This window comes from Talpa occidentalis, unplaced genomic scaffold (genome assembly GCF_014898055.3).
Source record: "Talpa occidentalis isolate TD23 unplaced genomic scaffold, MPIMG_talOcc4v2.1 talOcc4.7, whole genome shotgun sequence".
Classification (NCBI taxonomy): domain Eukaryota; kingdom Metazoa; phylum Chordata; class Mammalia; order Eulipotyphla; family Talpidae; genus Talpa; species Talpa occidentalis.
Genome location: NW_023605083.1, coordinates 109,518,850 through 109,542,329, shown reverse-complemented (window position 1 = coordinate 109,542,329; position 23,480 = coordinate 109,518,850). Strand labels below are relative to the sequence as shown.

Below are 23,480 nucleotides of genomic sequence, written 5' to 3'. Positions count from 1 at the left end.
ATATGTAAACAAAACAAATCTTTAAAAAAAATAAAAGGGAAATACAATGAAATATAATAAAATGATATCTCATTATATTCTTAATTTGAAAACAAGTCTGTACTGCTAAAGCACATAGACACAATCCAAAAAGACCAAGACAAAGTTTCATTTCTTTAATTTAATTAAATAAAGTTTCATTTCAGTGGTGTTGCCAAGGTTCCTTTCATTTCAACTGTCTACTATTATAAGTGAAAATGTCAGGAAATGTGTCAAGACAATTAAAGTGAAATATACACACCAAAGGAAAGTTCTTTGATACTGTAATGATAGGTGGATGGGGCTGTGGAAAAATGAAAGAGCAAAGCTTTATGGAATACACAACTGAAATCTTATGAAAACACCTATCTAAAGTGTAAAAATGAAAGTATATCCTTCCTGGAGGTCAAGAGACAAAGGTTCATTAAAAGTAGAAAAAAGTAAAAAAGTGAGTTCATAGCTCAGGTACTGTAATACAAAAAAGCTAAGACCATGTATAGATAGATGTAGAGCCAAATGGTCCAAGTAACATAGGCAGAGACAGAAGAATCCTGACATAGTCTCTAGATTTAATCTAACTAGTTTATAACGTCTAGAGCAATGTGACCAGGGCACCTTTACAGGTTGGTTTTGAAGCTTACAATTTTGCACTTTGTAAGTCCTTTATTTTATTCTAGACATCCAGAGATGTTTGCCTCTGTATTTGTTTTAAACAGCTTCTATGTGATTGATCTATAGCCTGGATATGAGTTCTGATTCAATAAAGTGAAATTACTACTACCACTTTTGAAATAAATCTTGAAAGTATCTGGAATAGTACCTACTTTTTGTCATATTTATTAAAAGACAGAGACACTCTCATCTGGTGGACTATACTACAACATATCCATTAAGAACAAGCAATTTATCCAGATGAGCATCTTGTAGAGGGAGAAAAAGCTATCAGTTCATTATTTATTTATTTATTTATTTATTGAGATTTATTTATTTATTTATACAAGCACTGGTACAGTCAGAAGCACGGGAGGGTGAGAGAATTCACCAGAGCCAGAGCGGGGAGCAGAGCAGGCAGACTGACGAAATACACTGCTGAGGGGAGCAGCGGGCGGCAGGAGAGGTCTGCGCACCATTTGGGTGCCTCACCCGGCGGCTGGGGACTGAACTGGGCTGCAGAGGCTGTGGGCAGCTTCGCAACCCAGCGCCAGCGCTCAACCGCTGCACCACCGGGGAGGTCCTAGTTCATTACTTTAAATTGGCTTCTTATTTTTGCACGGTAATAGCAGCATTTTTTTATAACAGCCAAAAGATGGATAAACAAAATGTGGTATATACATATAATGAAATATTATTAGCCTCAAAAAGGGAGGAAATTCTAATACTAATACATTCATACTCCAACATGGATGAACCTTGAAGATATTTAATAGAAGTCCGTCAGTCATAAAAGAACAAAAATCTCTATGTTTCCATGTATATGAAGTGCCAAGAGTAGTCCAATTCATAGAGACAGTGTAGAATGGTTGTTGTGAGGGGCTGCAGAGAGGGGTGTTACTTTGTAATGGAGATGGAGTTTCAGTTTGGGAAGATGAGAAAAGTTCTGAAGATGGATGGTGGTAATGGTATAATACAACGATGTGATTGTACTGAATGCCCCAGAACTGTACACTTAAAAATGGTCAAAATGGTAGAACTTGTTATATTTACCACAAAAGTGACTTTTTGCAATGTAAATAGTAATAGTGGTAATAACAACAATAATATCTTATATATGTATAACATCTTTTTCAAGTAACTAAAATGCATTATTATGACGCTATCTAATAAATCCTAGAGAATAAATAGACAAATGGGAGGGAGAGCCTCTAAGCTATATGGTTAGTAAGTAAAGCCAAGGGGTTCTAAACCTTGCTGCACACTGGAATCACTTAGGGACCTTTTAAAAAACACTTAGGTTCTTACCCCTTACATTCTGATTTGATTGGTATGGAGTACAACCCAGGCATCAGCATTTTTTCAAGCTGACCAAAAGATGTAGGAGTAACACCTAATATAATCATTCTCTAAACACCTCAGTTCCATATCAGAAAAAAAGCAGGCCATATAGTAATAGAAAATACTAAAGATTTTGGAATAAGAATAAATCCAGTTGTAAGACTACCTTGAAAGTAGAGTAGGAATTCTTGATAATCAGGTAAAAACTACTAAGGAAACTATAGATCTCATATGGGGAGGTAGATTAAACAGCAACAAACACTTTTTCAGTGAACAAATATCATTTATTCAACTGCTTATTAAAACTCTATCATACTAAAAAAAAACTCTATCATACTGATGGTTCAAAAAACGTCTAAGAATATATCAGAGATAGACATGTTTGAAATAACAATAGCCTGTATGGCTTAACAACAGCCTCAAAATAAGTTGTCTAGTGTGATGAACAAACCCTCTTAACCTTAATGATTGGGCTTTAAATTAGTATTTTGGAACACAGCTTCTAATAATAAGTATCTAAACACAATCATTTTATTAAAGTGAGCTTCCTTTATCAGCTTCCTTTAAAGTTGTCTATCAAGGAGTTCAAGTACAGAGACCAATAAAAATAAAAAAAGATACAGACTAGCCTAATGCTACCAGAGGTTTATATGGCCATTAAGAGAACCTTACATAGCCATCAGAAGACAAGTATTTTGGAAATTATAGCAGCTCAGTTGGTTTGAGAGCTAAAAGGCCCTGAGGGACAAGAGTATTGTATCTACTTGTTTTGGAATGTTAACTCCCACTGAAAGCAACCTCTAAGGTTTTGGGGCTATTACCTTAATGAAATCTCATCCATAATCTAATAGCTACAAAAATGGGAAGTCCATTCTTTAGGAATGAATTGAACTTTGCTTTTAAAAATTTACTTTCGGGCCTCCCCGGTGGCTCAGCGGTTGAGCACTGGGTTGCGAAGCTGCCTGCAGCCTCTGCAGCACCAGTTCAATTCCCCGGCCAGCCGGCGAGGGTCCCACATGGAGCGCAGACCTCTCCTGCCACGCCCACTGCTCCCCTTACCAGTGTATTTCGTCAGTCTGCCTGTTGTGTTCCCCGCTCTGGCTCTGGTGAATTCTCTCACCCTCCCGTGCTTCCGACTGTACCCAGTGCTTGTATAAATAAATAAATAAATCTTTTAAAAAAATAAATAAAAATAAACCTAAAACAGAGTTTAAAAATAAATAAATAAATAAAAATTCACTTTCAGGGTCTCCCTGGTGGTGCAAGAGGTTGAGACACAACCTAAGAAGCTATCCGCAGCTACTACAGCACAAGTTCGATCCCCCAACAGGGAGCTACCCACATGGCACGGCAGACCTCTCCTGACTCGCCTGCTGCTCCCCTCAGCAATGTATTTCAGTCAATCTGCCCGTTCTGTTCCCCACTCTGTCTCTGCTGAATCCTCTCACCGCCACCCCCCCCTTCAGTCTGTACTCCAGTTCTTGTATGTATAAATAAATAAATCTTTAAAAAACATTCAGTTTCTGGGCCTCTCTGGTGGTGCAAGGGGTTAAGCACCACATTATGAAGCAATCCGCAGCCTCTGCAGCACGAGTTCAATCCCCGGCTGGCCAGGGAGCAACCCACATGGCACAGCAGACTTCTCCTGTCTCGCCCGCTACTCTCTTCAGCAGTGTATTTTGGTCAATCTGCCTGTTCTGTTCTTCACACTGTCTCTCATGAATCCTTTCAACCCCTCCCCCCCCCCCCACTGCATCTCTGGCCTGTACCCCAGCTCTTGTATGCATAAATAAATAAATCTTTAAAAAAAATTCAGTTTCCAAACATACCTCAACATCATAAAGACCATATATGACAAGCCAACAGCCAGTATCACTCTCAACGGCGAAAAGCTGAAAGCATTCCCATTAAGATCTGGAACAAGACAAGGATGTCCACTCTCACCACTGCTTTTCAATATAATACTGGAAGTCCTAGCCAGAGCAATAAGACAAGAGAAAGACATACAAGGAATCCAAATAGGAAAAGAAGAAGTCAAACTATCACTATTTGCAGATGATATGATAATATACATAGAGAACCCCAAAAACTCCACAGAAAAACTAATTCAACTCATCAATCAGTTCAGTAAAGTGGCAGGATACAAAATCAACACGCAAAAGTCAGTAGCCTTCCTATATACAAACAATAAATCTAAAGAAGAAATCAAAAAAACCATCCCTTTTATTATTGAAACAAAAAAAAATCAAATACTTGGGAATAAATCTAATAAAAGAGGTAAAGGACCTATACAAAGAAAACTATAAAACACTGTTAAAAGAAATAGAAGAAGACACAAAGAAATGGAAAGACATCCCCTGCTCATGGATTGGAAGAATAAACATTATTAAAATGGCCATCCTACTAAAAGCAATATACAGATTCAATGCTATTCCAATAAAAACTTCAATGTCATTCTTCAAAGAAATAGAACAATTATTGATGAAATTCATATGGAATCACCAAAAACCCCAAATAGCCAAAGCTCTTCTGAAAAAAAAAGAAGGGAATGGAGGCATCACACTCCCAGACTTCAAACTATACTACAAAGCTATAATCATCAAAACTGCATGGTACTGGAACAAGAACAGACATACAGACCAATGGAATCGAATAGAAAATCCAGAAATAAACCCACAGATTTATGGTCAACTAATCTTTGACAAAGGAGCAAAGAATATGCACTGGAACAAAGAAAGTTTGTTTAATAAATGGTGCTGGGAAAACTGAGTCGCTACATGCAAAAGAATGAAGCTTGACTACTACCTAACACTGTGCACAAAAACCAACTCAAAATGGATTAAAGAACTAGACATAAGACCTAAAGCCATAAAATGCATAGAAGGAAATATAGGCGAAACACTACATGATATGCACATCAAAGACATCTTTACAGACACATCACCCAAAGCAGTGATAGTGAAGGCAAAGATAAACAGCTGGGACTACATCAAATTAAAGAGCTTCTGCACAGCAAAAGAGACAATAACAAAATCAAAGAGAAACTCCACCGACTGGGAGAACATTTTTGCACACAACACTAATGATAAAGGACTGATCACAAAAATCTGCAAAGAGCTGATGAAACTCAACAACAACAAAGAAAATAATCCAGTCAAAAAATGGGCAGAAGAGCTAAAAAGAAACTTCTCTGAAGAGGAAATGCAAATGGCCAACAGGCATATGAAAAAATGTTCAACATCACTTGTAATCAGGGAAATGCAAATCAAAACTACCATGAGATACCATCTTACACCAGTGAGAATGGCACATATTAAAAAAACTAGCAACAACAAATGTTGGCGAGGTTGCAGAGAAAAAGGAACTCTCCTGCACTGTTGGTGGGAGTGCAAACTGGTCCAACCACTATGGAGAGCTGTGTGGAGATTTCTTGACCTAATAAACATAGAGCTTCCATATGATCCAGCAATTCCACTCTTAGGTATTTACCCAAAGGACACAGAAACATCAATTCCAAAGAGCACCTGCACGCCTATGTTTATAGCAGCACTATTTACAATAGCTAAGCTTTGGAAACAACCCAAATGCCCAAAAATAGATGACTGGATCAAGAAGATGTGGTACATATACACCATGGACTATTACTCAGCATTCAAAAAAGATAAACACATGCAATTTGCAGCAACATGGATGGCGCTGGAAGGGATCATGCTCAGCTAAATAAGCCAGAAAGAAAAAGAAAAAGGGCCTCCCCGGTGGCGCAGCGGTTGAGCGCTGGGTTGCGAAGCTGCCCGCGGCCTCTGCGGCGGGTTCGATCCCCGGCTGCTCCCCGGCCACCAGAGGAGGGTCCCACATGGCGCGCAGACCTCTCCTGCCGCCCGCTGCTCCCCTCAGCAGTGTACTTCGGTCCTTCTGCCTGCTCTGCTCCCCGCTCTGGCTCTGGTGAATTCTCTCACCCTCCCGCACTTCTGACTGTACCCAGTGCATGTATAAACAAAAAAACAAACAAACAAATAAATAAATAAATAAGACATGCCTCTAGAAAAATTAAAAAAAAAAAAAAGATAAAAAGTGTCATTTAATGGGGGCTCCCGGTGGCGCAGCGGTAGAGCGCTGGGTTGCGAAGCTGCCCGCAGCCTCTGCGGCGCCGGTTCAATCCCCGGCGGCTCCCCGGCCACTGGAGGAGGGTCCCGCATGGCGCGCAGACCTCTCCTGCCGCCCGCTGCTCCCCTCAGCAGTGTACTTCGGTCCTTCTGCCTGCTCTGCTCCCCGCTCTGGCTCTGGTGAATTCTCTCACCCTCCCGCGCTTCTGCGCTTCTGACTGTACCCAGTGCTTGTATAAACAAAACAAACAAACAAACAAATAAATAAATAAATAAAACAAAACATGCCTCTAGAAAAAAAAAAAAAAAAAAAAAAAAAAATCAAAAAAAAAAAAAGTGTCATTTAAAAAAAAAAAAAAAAAAAGAAAAAGAAAAATACCGGATGGTCTCACTCATAGCAGGAATCTAGAAAACTTAAATAAGGGACCAGGAAAAAGAATATAAGAAAGAAAATATCAAAATCAACAATGAACCAGAGACACTCACTCTATGGGTGGTGGGGGGCGGGGAAAGAAGGGCTTGGGGTCAAAATAAGGGGGTTGTAATTGTATGGGGAATATAAAAAATAAAATTTAAATAATAAAAATTTTTTTTTTAAAAAATTCAGTTTCCAGGGCCTCCCTGGTGGCGCAGGCAGTTAAGCAGTGCACTGTGAAGCTGTCTGCAGCCTCTGCAGTGTGGTTTTGATCCCAGCCGGCCAGCAAAAATCCCGCATGGCAAAGGAGACCTCTCCTGTCTTGCCCGCTGCTCCCCTCAGCAGTGTGTTTCCTCAGTCTGCCTGTTCTGTTCCCGGCTCTGTGTCTGGTGAATCCTCTCACCCTCCTGCACATCTGGCCTGTACCTCAGCACTTGTATAAATAAAAAATAAATCTTTAAAAAGAAAAGTTCAGTTTCACTTAACTATAGAACAAAAATCTACATGGAAGAGTGCCAGGAATAATATTTGCTCAATAAATAACTGAATACATAGAAAAAAATTAAGTGAATATCACTCTGAGTATAGCTTCCATAATAAGATTAATATTTGGATATATCCAGTTTAGAGTAACATTACTGGAGAAATTAGTATTTTTTTTTTTTTATTTATTTATTTATACAAGCACTGGGTACAGTCAGAAGCGCGGGAGGGTGAGAGAATTCACCAGAGCCAGAGCGGGGAGCAGAGCAGGCAGAAGGACCGAAGTACACTGCTGAGGGGAGCAGCGGGCGGCAGGAGAGGTCTGCTCGCCATGTGGGACCCTCCTCCGGGGGCCGGGGAGCAGCCGGGGATCGAACCGGTGCTGCAGAGGCTGCGGGCAGGTTCGTAACCCAGCGCTCAACCGCTGCGCCACCGGGGAGGCCCCAGAAATTAGTATTTTTGATCCAGAAGATAATTCATTAAGTCAATATGTGTTTAAAAGGCCTACACACAGCATGACAATGACTAGGCTCAACAGTCTCCGCCTAACAAAATGCACATTATTGAAGTCAATGTGAGTAACCTACTCAACTTGGTTGTCAAGTCTCTTATTTAAAAAAAAATCAAAGAATGCTTGAAGTATGAGAAGACGACCCTTCTTAGGTTAAACAGTCCAGACAAATTTTCAAAATAATTCTATTACAGAAGGGCATTAATAAGTTCTGGAATACAGGATACCTCTGTGAATTCAATGGGCTATTGAGCAACATAATGACATTCCAACAATTAATGTCAGAACCACAGTATTTCAGAATTTAGGGTAAAATAAATCTATAGAGGTGAATTCATCAAACTCCCTTATTTTTACCACAAATAATATATTATAACAGTTGAACCTTATTGAAAGGAGATTACTCCTAATGACAGTGTTGAAATTCAAGAGATACTTTAGAAATTTTACATTTGGCTCCCATCATTGATACTTTAACTTTGGAGTTTAGTACCTATCTATCAAAATAAACAACTTTTGGTCATCTATGAGAACTAAATTAAGTACTCTCTCCACAAGCGCCTTACTCTCTTAAAGGCTTCTCTGATCATCAGAGATCAGGAGTGTGAAATGATCTGAAACTAGGAACAAACTAGAAACAAATAAATATTTTTTTTAAATATTTATTTATTTATGCATACAAGAACTGGGGTACAGGCCAGCGGTGCAGGGAGTGAGAGGATTCACCAAAGACAGAGTGGGGAACAGAATAGGCAGATTGACCGAAGTACACGGCTAGAGGGGAGGAGAGGGCAAGACAGGAGAGGTCTGCAGCACCATGTGGGTTGCTTCCTGGCCAGCCTGGGGATCTAACTCATCCTGCAGAGGCTGTGGATAGCTTCACAGTGCTGTGCTTAACCCCTTGCACCACCAGGGAGGCCCAAAACAAGGACTCTCTAATAGAGGGTGCAATTGACTGAATGTTTGTGTTTCACCCCAATGGTTTTTATAAAAACCTAACCCCCAATGTCATGGCACTGGAAGGCAGGGCCTTTGGAAGGTAATTAGTTACTGAGGGTGGAGTCCTTATAAGATTATCAGCCTTATAAAAGAGATCCTACTCCCCTGCTTCCTCCTGCCATGTAAGGACAAAGATGATTGATGTATATGAACCAGAAACAGAGCCTCACCAAAAAATTTACTGGCACCTTGTATATCCTAGTTTTAGAACCATGAGAAATAAATTTCAGCTGCTTGTAGCATCTAATCTATGGTATTTTTGTTTTAGTATCCTACGGCGAATAAGTACACAGTGTCAGCACAGAAGTTCAGTCTTCTAAAAAAATCAGATAGTAAATTTTTTAGGCTTGGTGGGCCTTATGGCCTCCATTGCAACTCCTCGACTCTGCTGCTGTGGTGTGAAAGCAGCCACAAATAATAAGTAAATGAATGGGTGTAGCTGTGTGTTTTAATTAAGCTTTATTTATGGACACTGAAATTTAAATTTCAAGTTTTTTTCCTGTGTCATGAATACTTCTTCTTTTGATTTCTCCTCCAACCATTTAAAATGTAAAAACCATGCACAACTTATGAGCCATAGTTTACCAACTCCTGTTCTAATAACATACACTAGGGCTATAATCAAGAGAAATTTGATCCGGGCCTCCCCGGTGGCGCAGCGGTTTAGTGCTGGGTTGCGAAGCTGTCCGCAGCCTCGGCAGCACCGGTTCGATCCCCGGCTGCTCCCCGGCCATCGGAGGAGGGTCCCACATGGCGCGCAGACCTCCCCTGCCGCCCGCTGCTCCCCTCAGCAGTGTACTTCGGTCCTTCTGCCTGCTCTGCTCCCCGCTTTGGCTCTGGTGAATTCTCTCACCCTCCCACGCTTCTGACTGTACCCAGTGCATGTATAAATAAATAAATAAATAAATCTTAAAAAAAAAAAAAAAAAGAGAAATTTGATCCAAACAGGAAATTTCATCAAATATGTAACAGTTGTCAGAATAATTTTTTTCCCTCCAAAATAGATATACAAGTGTCCAGCAAGCACATGAAAAGATATTCAACATCATTAGTCAGTGGGGAAATGCAATCAAAACCAAAATGATTGCACATCCACTATGATAGCTATAATAATAATAAAAGTGGAAAATAACAAGTACTAGTGAAGATGTGGAGAGATGGGTTGAGACCCTCTACATTGATGGTGGGAACAAAAAATGGTTTGGCTATTACAGAAAATGCTTAGGCAATTCCACGTAGAATAGCTACACGTAGAATTACCATTTAACCCAGCAATTCCACTTCTAGGTATATATACAAAAATAAATAAATAAATAAACAAATATTTGTGCATGCTCACCACAGCACTATCACAATAACCAAAAGGTAGAAACAGCCCACATACTGATCAGCAGATGAATGGATAAAAAGGAATAAAGTTCTGATACACATGCAAAAATATGAATGAACCTTGAAACCATTACACTAAGTGAAATAAGTCAGGCAAAAGGTCACATACCGTATGATTTCATTTATATGAGATACCCAGAAAGAGATATCCATAAAGACAAGACACAGATTAGTGGGAGAACAACTGCTTAAGGAATATGGGGTTTTCTTGTAGACAAATTAAAATGTTTTAGCACTAGATAGAGGGAGAGGTTGCACAACATTCTGAATGTACTAAATGGCAATGAATGTTCCCCCTTAAAAACGGCTAACTTCATATTATGTGAATTTAATCTAAAATTGCATATTTTCCCATCAATTTGAAATGGCCAGACAAAAAGGAGGAAAAAGCAGAAAATGGCTACAAAAAATAACATTCATAAGCAAACATCTCAGTTTTCAATGTCAGAGTTTAACAATGAGATATGGAATGGTATTAAGAAAATTTGCACAATTCTTGATTCCAGCAAAGCAGAACTGTGGAAGACACTATTTGTGTATCCCTGGGGTACCCAGCACAGTACCAAATTAGGGCAGTTATTCAATAAATACTCACTAAAAGAAACCTAAGGGGTGGCTTTATTCTCAAAATATTCAAAACATATGTTCTGGTAGGTAATAAAAAGACTTCCTATTGACACAGAAAGTGGAATAGTGGTTTCCAGAGGTTGAGAGGTAAGGCAGAATACAGAGTTGTTTAGTGAATACAGAGTTTAGTCTTGCAAGATGAAAGTGTTCTGGATAGGGATGGTGATGATGATTGTAAAACAGTGTGAATGTCTTTAATGTCACTTAACTCTTCACTTCAAAATGGTTAACATGGCAGACTATGTCATGTGTATTTAACCACAATTTTTTAAAAAGATTGTTTTTTCCCAAGGAAAAAGTGCATCAGTAAGATAAAAGGGTACCTGATGGAGGAAAAAACAATTCATTTATTCATTCAACAAACACTGAAAGCCACAGGGATATAATCTAAGTTCTAGGGATGCAGCAATAAGCAAAACAAGTTGCTTACCCCTAAAATAGGAGAAAATAATAAACAGAAAATGTTAAGTAGTGATATAGAAAATGCTAAATAGTGATAAGCACCATAGGAGAAAATACAAGGAAAGATACCAAAGATAATAGAGGTGCAGGGAGGGAAGAACATAGTCAATCAGGTCTATTCCAAATAGCATGGTCAGGAAGCTTTCTATGATAACTGGCATTTGAGTGGAGAACTGAATGGAATGAAGAAACAAGTTATGTGAGTATTGGGGCAAAGAACATTTCAAGCAGAGAGAACAGCAAGTGTGAAGGCAGGAGTACGCTTGGTGTGTTCAAACAAGAGTGGGAAAAAAAAAAAAAGGCTGCTGTGGCTGGAATACAAGAGGGAGAGAGAAGGTGGTAGGAGATGAAATCAGACCAATTGCTAGGAGTCAAATCATTCCATGTCTTGAAGACCACAGTAAGGATTTTAGATTTAATTCCCCATATGATAGAAAGACAATGGAAAAATTTAACAGAGAAATGAAGTTTTTAAAGTGTAACTCTGCTGTATGGAAAAAAGATTGTAAGGGCCAAGAGAGGAAGCAGGAAGACTGGTTAAGAAGTTATTGCAGTCACTTAGGTAAAAGAGGTAATGGCTTGAACCATGGTGATAGCAGGTAAAGGTGATGAGAAAGGGTCCAATTCCAGATTTATACTAAGAGAAAGCTGAGAGGATTTGCAGATGGATTGGATGTGAGAGAAGGAAGTCAAGGAAGACACCAAGATTTTTGGTTGACTAGAGGAGACTAGAAGCACTATTTTCTAAAATAAGTAAAATTGAGGGGAGATTGGAATCTATTAAATTTGGGACACCAATTAGACATCCAAACAAAAATTTACTGATAGTATAGGCAATAGGGTATAAAGTGTGGAGGTGAGAAATAGAGATTTAACATATATCTTTAGGAATCATCACTAAAAAGATGATAATAAAAGCAATGGGACTGGTATAGCCCACCTAGGATTTGTATATAGAGAAAAGATATCTAAGAATTGAACATGGGACTTATCAACACTTAGAAGTCAGGGGTGATAAAGATTCAATAAAAGAAACTATGGAGTGACCAATGAAGTTGAAGCAAAACCAAGAAAGGATAATGTTCCAGAAGCAAGGTAAGAAAGCACCCCAGGATAGCTGAAGCAGTCTGCTCAAATACCGCTGTAGTAAATAAAATGGGGACTGAGAACTGACCACTGGATTTGGCAATATGACAGTCAGTGGAAACCTTGAAAGAGCAGTTTCAGTTGAGAAGCAGGAAAGAAAACCTGACTGAAAAACCTGTTTGAGGGCCTCCCTTGATGGCGCAGTAGTTGAGCGCTGGGCTGCGAAGCTGCCCACAGCCTCTGCAGCGCTGGTTCGATACAACCGGCGAGGGTCCCACATGGAGCGTCAGACCTCTCCTACCACCTGCTGCTCCCCTCAGCAGTGTATTTCATCACTCTGCCTGTTCTCTTCCCCGCTCTGGCTCTGGTGAATTCTCTCACCCTCCCGCGCTTCTGACTGTACCCAGTGCTTGTATAAATAAATAAATAAATCTTCTTTTAAAAAAAAAAAAAAAAAAAGTGTTAAAATTAAAAAAAAAGAAAAACCTGTTTGAGGTAAAGACATGCTTTCAAAAGAGCTTTTCTTTAAGGGAAAAGGAAAATGGAATGATGAAAATATGAATGAATGAAAGGAAAAAGGAATTATTTTTAATATAGAATTTATGATGATATGTTTGCAAGCTGATGAGAATTATTTAATATGAAAGGTTAAATATGATTATTGAAGAGTAAGGGCAGATAGCTATAAGTGTTAAGTCTGTGAGTCCACAAAAAGGTATGGGTTTCTGTACACAAACGGAAGGATTGGTCATTTTCCATTGTAACAGGAAGAAAAGCAGAGTGTAAGGTGACACCTGGAGTCAGAGTCATAGATTTGTAGGTGGAGGATGTGAAAGTTCTCTCCTAACTATTTCTATTTTCTCAGTAAAATAAGAAACAAGCTTACATCTGAGAAAAAAGAGAGGAAGGTTATTGAAACTTGAAATAAAAAGATGATGATGATAGTGACTTTGGAGAATGGGCAATATCCAACTAGGAAAATACAGGATTGCTGGCAATCCTGGGAGTTCACGTGAATTTAAAGATAGGCCATGCACACTTGTAATTTATATAATGTTATAATGCAGTCACTTCTATTGAATTTTTTAAAAATAAAATGCAACCATTTGAAAAGTATTTCATAGTAAAAACATAAGAATAAGTATTATGAAAATAATTATAGCTAAAATTCCACTGCTACAATGTGCTGATTATTTACTATGCACAGGACACCATACTATCAACTACATGTTTTATATTGTTATTATCTTCATTTTACGTATGAGGAAGCTGAGGCTCACTAGAGTTAAGTATATTATGTCCGAAGTTACTATAGTAAATGGCAGAATCCAAATTTTAATTTAGGTTTTTCTAACACCAAAAGCTTTCTTCCTATCAAGTATGCCATAATGCCTTTTACAGATAATATTTAAATCTTACAATCACTTTAGATAGGGTCTCCTAATGCCACAGGACCTTATATATAGCCATTTTTCTCTCTCTCTCTCTCTTTTTTTAAAGATGTATTTATTTATACAAGCACTGGGTACAGTTAGAAGTGTGGGAGGGTGAGAGAATTCACCAGAGCCAGAGTGGGGAACAGAATAGGCAGACTGACGAAACACACTGCTGAGGGGAGCAGCGGGCGCAGCAGGAGAGGTCTGTTGCGCCATGTGGGAACTCTTGCCAGTGACCGGGGATCGAACTAGCGCTGCAGAGGCTGCGGGCAGCTTCACAGCCCATCGCTCAACCACCGCACCACCAGGGGAGGCCCTATAGCCATGTTTTCATAGGTCCACTGTTAGGCTAAACTCTATAAAGGAAAAATAACTTGCAATTTCATGAATTGTCTTTCTGCTGAAATTTTCATTGCAAAACTTAACTTTTTAACAAAGGTTCTTGCTTAATTATGTTATTTGCTCCCTGCCCCTAATAAAATGAAAAAGTGATTAAATATCATAATGCCAATATTTCACAACTGTTATGTTTCACAGCTTAAACCAAGGTCAATTAAGACTCATCTAGCAACACCACTGACTAAAGAATAAGACTTTACTAAGGAAAAAACAAAACAAAACAAAACAGGAAGAGTTAATAATCAATGGGCTAATTATTTTATCAGTTACACTTATAACCATAGTATGCAGTAAAAGAGAGGAAATTATTATTTTAACAGCAAGCACCTGAGTTGTTCTTGGGGAGGTAACCATTTTTGCTGAGAAATATATCTTGATAGGTTGTTTTGGTTGGGGAAGATGAGGCTTCAAGGACATTAGGAAATAGAAGAGGTACCTAACTTTCTCTGCCTAAGTTAAGACACAGAATTCAGGAAATAGACAAACAACAGAAACATGATACCAGAGAAGGTAAGTTAGGAGCTAATACAAGAAAGAAAGACCACATGACCATATGGCCTGTGGTCTTCATGACAAGGAAAGGTGAGAAAGGTTAGTGACTGAAGGCCTTTTAAAAAGGAAGGTTACATTCCTCTTAAAATTTACAATATTTTAAATGCAAATCCTTTCTTCTCCCCATATCTTCAGAAAAGGGTGCTAAACATATAAATGACTAACGTGAATGTTTGGGGGAGGGGAGAAATCAAAGGAAGAAGGCTAAGTTCTACCCGGATATAGCATGGAGCAGAAAGGAGAGAACAGCTTCTCGGAGGTGAAAAATGAACAAGTCTGGAATGACGCCAAAGCAAAAACTCAAAAATAAAAGCCACTGTGATCCACAGAAATTCTCAGAAATGTTGGAAAAGCATTTTTTCATGTTGTATAAGGTTAGCTTGAGTCAATTATATCTAAACTCAAAAATCAGGTTAATATCTGGGATATAAATATTTTTTCAAAATACTCATTCCTATTATTTTTATTTATAGCACGCCATAGGAATATTTTTTAGTATTCTTGTTTTTTAATTTAAAACTCTGGAAAAGGGCCTCCACTGTGGCGCAGCGGTTGAGTGCTGGGCTGCGAAGCTGCCCACAGCCTCTGCAGCGCCGGTTCCTTCCCCAGCCACCAGCGAGGGTCCCACATGGCGCGCAGACCTCTCCTGCCGCCCACTGCTCCCCTCAGCAATGTATTTCGCTGGTCTGCCTGTTCTGTTCCCCTCTCTGGCTCTGGTGAATTCTCTCACCCTCCCGTGCTTCTGACTGTACCCAGTGCTTGTATAAATAAATAAATAAAATTTAAAAAAATAAAATAAAACTCTAGAAAAATACAAAAAGGGAGTGAAAATATCCCATAATCCATAATGTATATTCATACATAAATTGAAAACAAAAAAATCCCTGTATACTTCCAGGTTTATTCTCCCTGAGGTAACCACTGTTATTTGTATGTTTCATCATATACTTCTGACATTTTCCTAAAATTATACAGTATATACTTTCGTCCATTTATTTCTTTCTAGGAAGTGGGTTGTGCTATAACTTGCTTCATTCACTTAACATACTATCTTTCCAGATAACAATATATCAAACTACTTTATTTTCTTAAATGGTTTCATAGTATTTCATTACATGAATTTATCCTAATTTATCTAGTCCCTATTCTCAGGCAATTATGCTTTTTCCAAACTTTTGATACTACAAATAACACTATAGTGAGCTTTTTTCAAATACATATATCTGTAAGGGAGAGTCTTCAGAGTAGGACTCTTGTATCAAAGCACATGAGCATTTTAGTTTCGTTTTTTTTTTTTTTTTTTAAAGATTTATTTATTTATTTATACAAGCATTGGGTACAGTCAGAGGCACGCGAAGGTGAGAGAATTCACCAGAGTGAAGAGTAGAACAGGCAGAGTGACGAAGTACACTGCTGAGGGGAGCAGTGGGCAGCAGGAGAGGTTTGCGTGCCATGTGGGACCGTCGCCCGGTGGCTGGGAATGGAACCGGTGCTGCAGAGGCTGCGGGCAGCTTCGCAACCCAGCGCTCAACTGCTGCGCCACCGGGGAGGCCCGAGCATTTTAGTTTTTATACACAAACGCCAAACTACCTTCCAAAGACTATACAAATTTACATTCCATTTATAGTGTGTAGGGGTGAGGTGGTTCTTTTACCCTACATTTTTCTCAAACTTTGATATTATCATTTTTTGCCCATTAGACTGGCAAAAAAATTGGGGGGGGGTTAATTTCATTCGCATTTCCGACTAGTGATTTCTCTGAGGGGTTCAATGTCCTCTTATATGCTTATTGGCCACTTGTATTTCTTTTAAATGTCACATTAATATAATTTTTACAAATTTTATAGGTTTGCCTTTTTCTTAGTGGTTTGCAGGAGCACTTCTGTCTTATAAATATAACACTGTGTTTCATATATAAATATATTCTCTTAGTGCACATAACAGAAACTTCTGTTGTCTTCAAATATTTATTCTTCATTTACATCATCATATTGTTTAAATAGGCAAATGGCCCTCAGTAAAGACTACATTTCCAAGCTCCCCTGCAGCTAGTTTGACTAGGTAACCGAGTTCTGGTCAAACTGATGTGAGCATAAGCTATGATTATGCTCATAAAAAGGATATTTACAAAAGCCCTTTCACTGACATGTGGAGGTAGTGGGGAGCCAACTTTAATCATGAAACATCTGAGGGCCAGCAGCGCCACGTGAAGCCGCCACATCAGCTCATGATACTCAGGCTGTATCATGAGGGAAAAATAAACTTCTAAAATGCTTAAGTCACTGCTCTGTTTTGTTACAGCACCCTAACTTATGTGAACTAATGTGGGATTTGAAAAGTAGAAGTGAGGTGCACAGTCTTCTCATACTTTCTGTCTGTATGGTACTGAATTTTTTCCATCTGCTTACTTTCAACCTACATGCCTCCTGCAGTCAGCGTATAGGAGGGATTTGCTTTCTTTTTTTTTTTTTTTTTTTTTTTTGAGGCATGTTTTTATTTATTTATTTGTTTGTTTGTTTGTTCGTTCGCCTCGTTTATACATGCACTGGGTACAGTCAGAAGCGCGGGAGGGTGAGAGAATTCACCAGAGCCAGAGTGGGGAGCAGAGCAGGCAGAAAGACCGAAGTACACTGCTGAGGGGAGCAGCGGGCGGCAGGAGAGGTCTGCGCGCCATGTGGGACCCGCCTTCGGTGGCCGGGGAGCAGCCGGGGATCGAACCGGCGCCGCAGAGGTCGCCGGCAGCTTTGCAACCCAGCGCTCAACCGCTGCGCCACCGGGGAGGCCCGGGATTTGCTTTCTTATCCACTCTAGAAATCTCTGCCTTTTAATTAGAGTTCTTAAGACTATTTACATATGATAATTGTATTGGTTGAATTTGGGCCAACTATTTTATTATTTGTTTCACTTTGTCTTCCTTATTTTCCACTCCTTTCTTCCCCCCTTTTCTGCCTTTATCTGGATTATTTCTATTGTGTTGATAGTAACCCCAGAAATTATAAATGTATCTTTAATTCACAAAAGCCCAGTTTTTAACTAATATCTTGACTGCAGCTTCCTTATTTCTGAAGAATACTTTGTAGAATTTCTACTAGTGCTCATCTGCTGTGGTATGCGCACTGAATTTTTAATGTAAAAATGCCTTAATTTGGGGGCCTCCGTGGTGGCACAGGGGTTAAAGACAGCACTGTCAAGAGATCAGTAGCCACTGCAGCATGAGTTTGATCCCTGGCCAAGAAGCTAACCCACATGGTGGGGCAGACCTCTCCTGTCTGGCCTGTTCCTTCCCTCAGCAGTGTTATTTTAGTAGATCTGCCCTGTTCTGCTCCCCACTCTGGTGAATCCTCCCACCCCCTGCAGCTCTGGCCTACACCCCAGTTCTTTAAAAAACAAATCTTTTAAAAAAAAATAAAAATGCCTTAATTTTGCCTTTATTCTTTTTTTTTTTTTTACAAAGTAAAACAGGTTGTGAAAGCTCTTCTTAGTGTAATAAAAGTCAAACATCTTACACTACCAGTAAGTATAAGAACTTCAAATAACCTTGAAAGATAAAATATTACGATTCCTCAAGACGAAATATCTCTGTCATTTTTTTAAAGTTTATTTTATATATTTTTACATCATTTTTCACTTTTGTACAATGTATGCATTTTCATCTTGGTTATCGTCCCCATAAAATTCCCACCCCCCTAGCCTTTATTCTTGAAGGATTTTCTGCTGAGTGGAGAATTTTAGGATTGCAGTTTTCAGTATTTTGAGAGCGTGATTCTATTCTTTTCTGGCCTCCATTGTTGCTGTTCAGAAATAAGCTGTCAGTCTAATTTAGGGGTTGGCAAGCTACAACTCCTGGGTCAAACGGGGCCCAGCACCTGTTTTTGTAAATAATGTTTTTTCATAGTACACACGGAACATGGCCACAGCCATTCACTTATGTAGTCTTTTTTTTTTTTTTAATTTTTTTTTTAATTTTTTTTTTTTAATAGAGGCATGTTATTTATTTATTTATTTGTTTGTTTGTTTGTTTATACATGCACTGGGTACAGTCAGAAGCGCGGGAGGGTGAGAGAATTCACCAGAGCCAGAGCGGGGTGCAGAGCAGGCAGAAGGACCGAAGTACACTGCTGAGGGGAGCAGCGGGCGGCAGGAGAGGTCTGCGCGCCATGTGGGACCCTCCTCCGGTGGCTGGGGAGCAGCCAGGGATCGAACCGGCACCGCAGATATCGCGGGCAGCTTCGCAACCCAGCGCTCAACCGCTGCACCACCGGGGAGGCCCCACACTTATGTAGTCTTCATGTTTAGTTTTGTGCTACAATGGCAGAACTGAGTGGTTAAACAAAGATCATATGGTATTGGTATAAAGTAATACTAACAGACCAATGGACAAGAAATAAACCTTCACATAGGGCCACTCAGTGTGGAAAGGACAGGCTTCTCAACAAAAGATGCTGGGAAAACTGGATATCCACATGCAAAAGAATTAAGGTGGACCCTTATCTAATACCACATATAAAAATTAACCAAAAATGGATTAAAAATCTAAATATAAGACCTTAAACGATAAAATCATAGAAGAAAATGAAGTGGAAAAATTTCATGATACCAGATTTGGGAATTATTTCTTGGATATGATACCAAAAAACAGGAATAAAAAGCAAAAATAAACAAATGGGATTACAACAAATTTAAAAAGAGTAGTGAATCAAATCCCAGATTCAACAGTGATTATGAGTAGAATATTAGCTACATTATTAATGCATGAGCTTGAGCAAGCTACTTATCCTTTTAACCTAAGTTTCCTGATCTTTAAAATGATGACAATACTCCTCTCATTAAGTTTGCAGAATGATATAAAGACAGGTACAAAGTAAATATTAATTCCTGTGCTTTTCTAAATTTCCTTTGAAGACTATAAAAGTGACTTACTACAAGCTAAATTCAATGAATTAGATGAGTGATGAAGATAGTTCTAAGTCTAAAAGGTATTTTGTAGAAAGAATCTCATGAGCCTGAGCAACATTTCAATCATATCACTATTCATTTATTTTTGGGAATAATTCTCACATAAGTTCTCAACATTTTTCAAAAGTTTATAGGTTAAAATGACTGATCTGACTGATTAATTCTACCTGAATTGCCTGCCATAATTTGAGAATGTTAAAGTTGTCCACTGGAAACTCTGAGGATTTGTTTTTGAACCATATGAAAACATGTTTTATTAAATGTCACTATTTTCTTGAAAAAAAAAAAAAAAGATTTTGTCCAATTTCCCTAGAAAGAATAGCACCAACTCTATGTACCTAAAACAGTAACTCATTCTGGGTTCCTACAAACGAAAAAAAAAAAAAAAAAAAAAGCGGTACCGTGTCATGCTTTACAATATCTTTATGATGTGCTCAAGATAATCTCTTTAACATCTAATTTTTTCATGGCCCAATTAGGTGCATTCCTTTTTGTCCTATAGTCTGTTAATAAGAGAATAAGTATATTTACAGTTACAGTGTCTTTGGCATCTGAAGACAGTTATTAAATTACCTTTCATGCTTGCCGTCTCCAAGTTAAGTAATACAAATATCTCAGCTTCAATATGTTCTTTTTGAAAGCTCAAATTCTTACATGTGATATTGGGAAAGTAACTTTACATTCCTTACAATGGCAAGTGAGAAAAATATATAAAATTATAATAAAATAGCAATATAACCACAATTACATATAATAAATCAAGACCCAGAAAAATCATTGTTCATGTATTAATTCTATATCATGGTTCTACTTCTAACATTCTGGAGCAACAATAATCCTTACCAGGGGATTTTCCTTGCTGTGAGTTGCTTCTTCGCTCTCTGTATCTGGCTGGAGTAGATAAACCTGTGTCTTTACTAGGCTTGCTAGCAGGCCCCATTTCCGAAATAAGGAATCCCATCTGTTCTGAAGGCAAGATATTCTCAGGTGGATTGGTCTGGCATTTTATACTGGCATCCACCTGAAACAGTAAACCCAACTCATCATTCTGAATTTCTGCCCACCCACAAATATCTACTAAAAGTTATGATATTTTATTTTTTAAAAAGATTTTTATTTATTTATGTATACAAGAGCTGGGGTACAGGGCAGAGATGTGGCGGGCTGAGAGGATCCACCAGAGACAGCATGGGGAACAGAACAGGAGGACTGACTGAAATACACTGCTGAGGCGAGCAGCAGGTGAGACAGGAGAGGTCTGCCTTGCTATGTGGGTTTCTCCCTGGCCCACCGGGGATCTAACTCGTGCTGCAGAGGCTGTGTATTGCTTCATAGTGTGAAGGGAGGCCCAAGTTAAGATATTTTAAAACAGTTCTATTATAGAAACATGATCCAACAAAAATGCTTTTAAGGCTTTTCTATTAATGACACTACCTTTATCATGTGAGAATATGCCCAATAATCTCCCTATAATAAACTATAATACTCTTAAAAATAAAGTGATATTTTAAAAAATTTATGGAAAAAATCTTGAAGAAATAAAAACTCATTATTTAATGCTTAGCCAGAGAAAAACAAGAATTTTTATAGAATAAAAATTTAACAAAGTGTATCATAATGCCTTTCATTTTTAATTCATTTTCTCAGTCTTTGCAACTCACACACACAAGTGCAGATCTCACAATTTATCATATGATACTATCACAATAGCAACAAATTTTTATGAAATATTTAGTATGTGCCAGTCACTGCACTGATTTATATGTATTATCTCACTTAGTCTTCATAATAGCTGGCAGAACTTCTCTGTTACCATGTAATAAACTAAATCAAAGGAAAAAAGAATGATACTACCTTTGATTTTGTTGAGCTAAACTGAATATGTGGTAGTATATTCCCAACACATAAAGCATTGAAATATAAATGGAGCTTAAACATTTACTCAAAAATCAGAGGAAAATTTACCATAAGCTTGGTTTCTCTGAGTGTAAAGTTCACACATAAATTTAGAGCTAGTTGTTAACACTACTACCTTTTCCACTCTAGCATCCTTTCCATCAGATTTCCCCTCCTGTTGGTGATATTAAAATGACCATAGGAGTACCCCTGTTGGATGATGTCAAGAGGGGATGTGAAAACTTCATTCCACCAATTTTGTATTCCTTGTCTTAACGAGGTCCTCAAAATTGCAATAACTTCAGCACCTATAAAACCTAGATCCGGGCCTCCCCTGGTGGCGCAGGCGGTTGAGCGCAGCACTGTGAAGCTGTCTGCAGCCCTTGCAGCGCCGCTCGATCCCCACCAGCTGGCGAGGGTCCCATATTGCGGGGCAGACCTCTTCTGGCTCACCCGCTACTCCCCTCAGCAGTGTATTTTGTCAGTCTACCTGTTCTGTTCCCCCTCTGTCTCTGGTGAATCCTCTCACCCTCCTGCACATCTGGCCTGTACCCTGGTTCTTATATAAATAAATAAATAAATCTTTTAAAAACAAAAAATTTAAAAAAATTAAAACCTAGATCCTGCCCTTCTTAAGAGGTATGCACTTCTTTCTTGTAGTTCCTAAGTTTTCTTTTTTTTTTTAAGATTTATTTATTTATTATTATTATTATTTTTTTTTTATTTTATTCTGGGTACAGTCAGAAGTGCAGGAGGGTGAGAGAATTCACCAGAGCCAGAGCGGAGAGCAGAACAGGCAGAGTGACAAAGTACACTGCTGAGGGGAGCAGCGGGCACAGCAGGAGAGGTGTGCGCGCCATGTGGGACCCTCGCCGGTGGCCGGGGATCGAACCGGCGCTGAAAAGGCCGCGGGCAGCTTCGCAGCCCAGCGCTCAACCACTGCGCCACCAGGGGAGGCCCAGTTCCTAAGTTTCCTTTGGAATGTCAAATCTCTTTATCAAAATGACCACCTTCTGAAATATTCTATTTCTTTATAATTTATTTTTAAGTAAAACTACATAATAAGGGCTGGAATTTAAATAACGCTGGAAATTAAAAACATGGCTTCCCAAAGCTGTGATGTTCAAATAATTTTTAAAGAAAAATTAACTGTGTGAATGCAATTTTAAAGTATAAAATCTAATATTCTGTGCTGTGACTAAGAAAGAATAAAGACAAGTTTTGTGTTCTTTTCACAGGTGTATTTGAAACAAATGGGCATTCTTTGGTGTACTTAATTGACAACATTATTTTCTAAACATAATATATCTCAACAGCTAGACTCAAAAAGAACAATGAGTTAACATAAACCTTAAGACATTTGGATCTAAAATTAGAGCTAAAAAGAATGCACTAGGGCCTCCCTGGTGGCACAAGGGGTTAAGCACCACACTATGAGCAATCCGCAGCCTCTGTAGCAAGAGCTCAATCCCCGGCCGGGCAGGGAGCAACCCACATGGTAGAGCAGACCGCTCCTATCTCGCCCGCTGCTCCCCTTAGCAGTGTATTTCAGTCGATCTGCTTGTTCTGTTCCCCACTCTGTCTCTGGTGAATCCTCTCACCCCCTGCATCTCTGGCCTTTACCCCAGCTCTTGCATGCATAAATAAATAAATCTTTAAAAAATAAATAGAAGAATGCACTAAAAAAAACTGCCAAACAGTTATTTTGGGAATCTCCATGAGATTCTAATGAGTAATTTCTAATTACCTATCTAATCTAATGAGTAATTTTCAGTTCTACTAAAGAAAAAAGAATACAAAATGAAAAAAAAAATCTATGCATCAGGCTATGATTAAGAAAAAAATTAAAGTAGGAAAAAATTAGTTAATTCACAAAAAGTGATTTTAATTTGAGTGTACTTTTTTTTAGAATAATTTGAAAGCACTTTAGAATAAAACTCACTTTCTGGTCATCAACTAGTAGCAATAAGGTAATTGCCTCTTTAGAACATGTCTTTAGAATATGTCTCTCAAACTAGTCACAAGTAAGAAAATTCAAACATAGTGCGCTTGCATGTCAAACTTGAATTCAATTATGCTATAAGAAGTATGAAAATATCTCCAACCATCTTCTCATCTCCATGCTACAAATGGCTGAGAAAGCCTTGATATTATAT

At 38.6% G+C, this 23,480-nt stretch overlaps 1 protein-coding gene across 1 annotated transcript in view; it reads right to left on the bottom strand.

Annotated features, from left to right (window-relative positions):
* The window catches only part of HSF5 (heat shock transcription factor 5), a 45,025-nt gene that overhangs the window by 3,095 nt on the left and 18,450 nt on the right, over positions 1-23,480 (bottom strand). Inside the window, 1 exon segment of the mRNA XM_037494095.2 lies at positions 20,272-20,449. Coding sequence (XP_037349992.1) covers positions 20,272-20,449 — 178 coding nt within the window.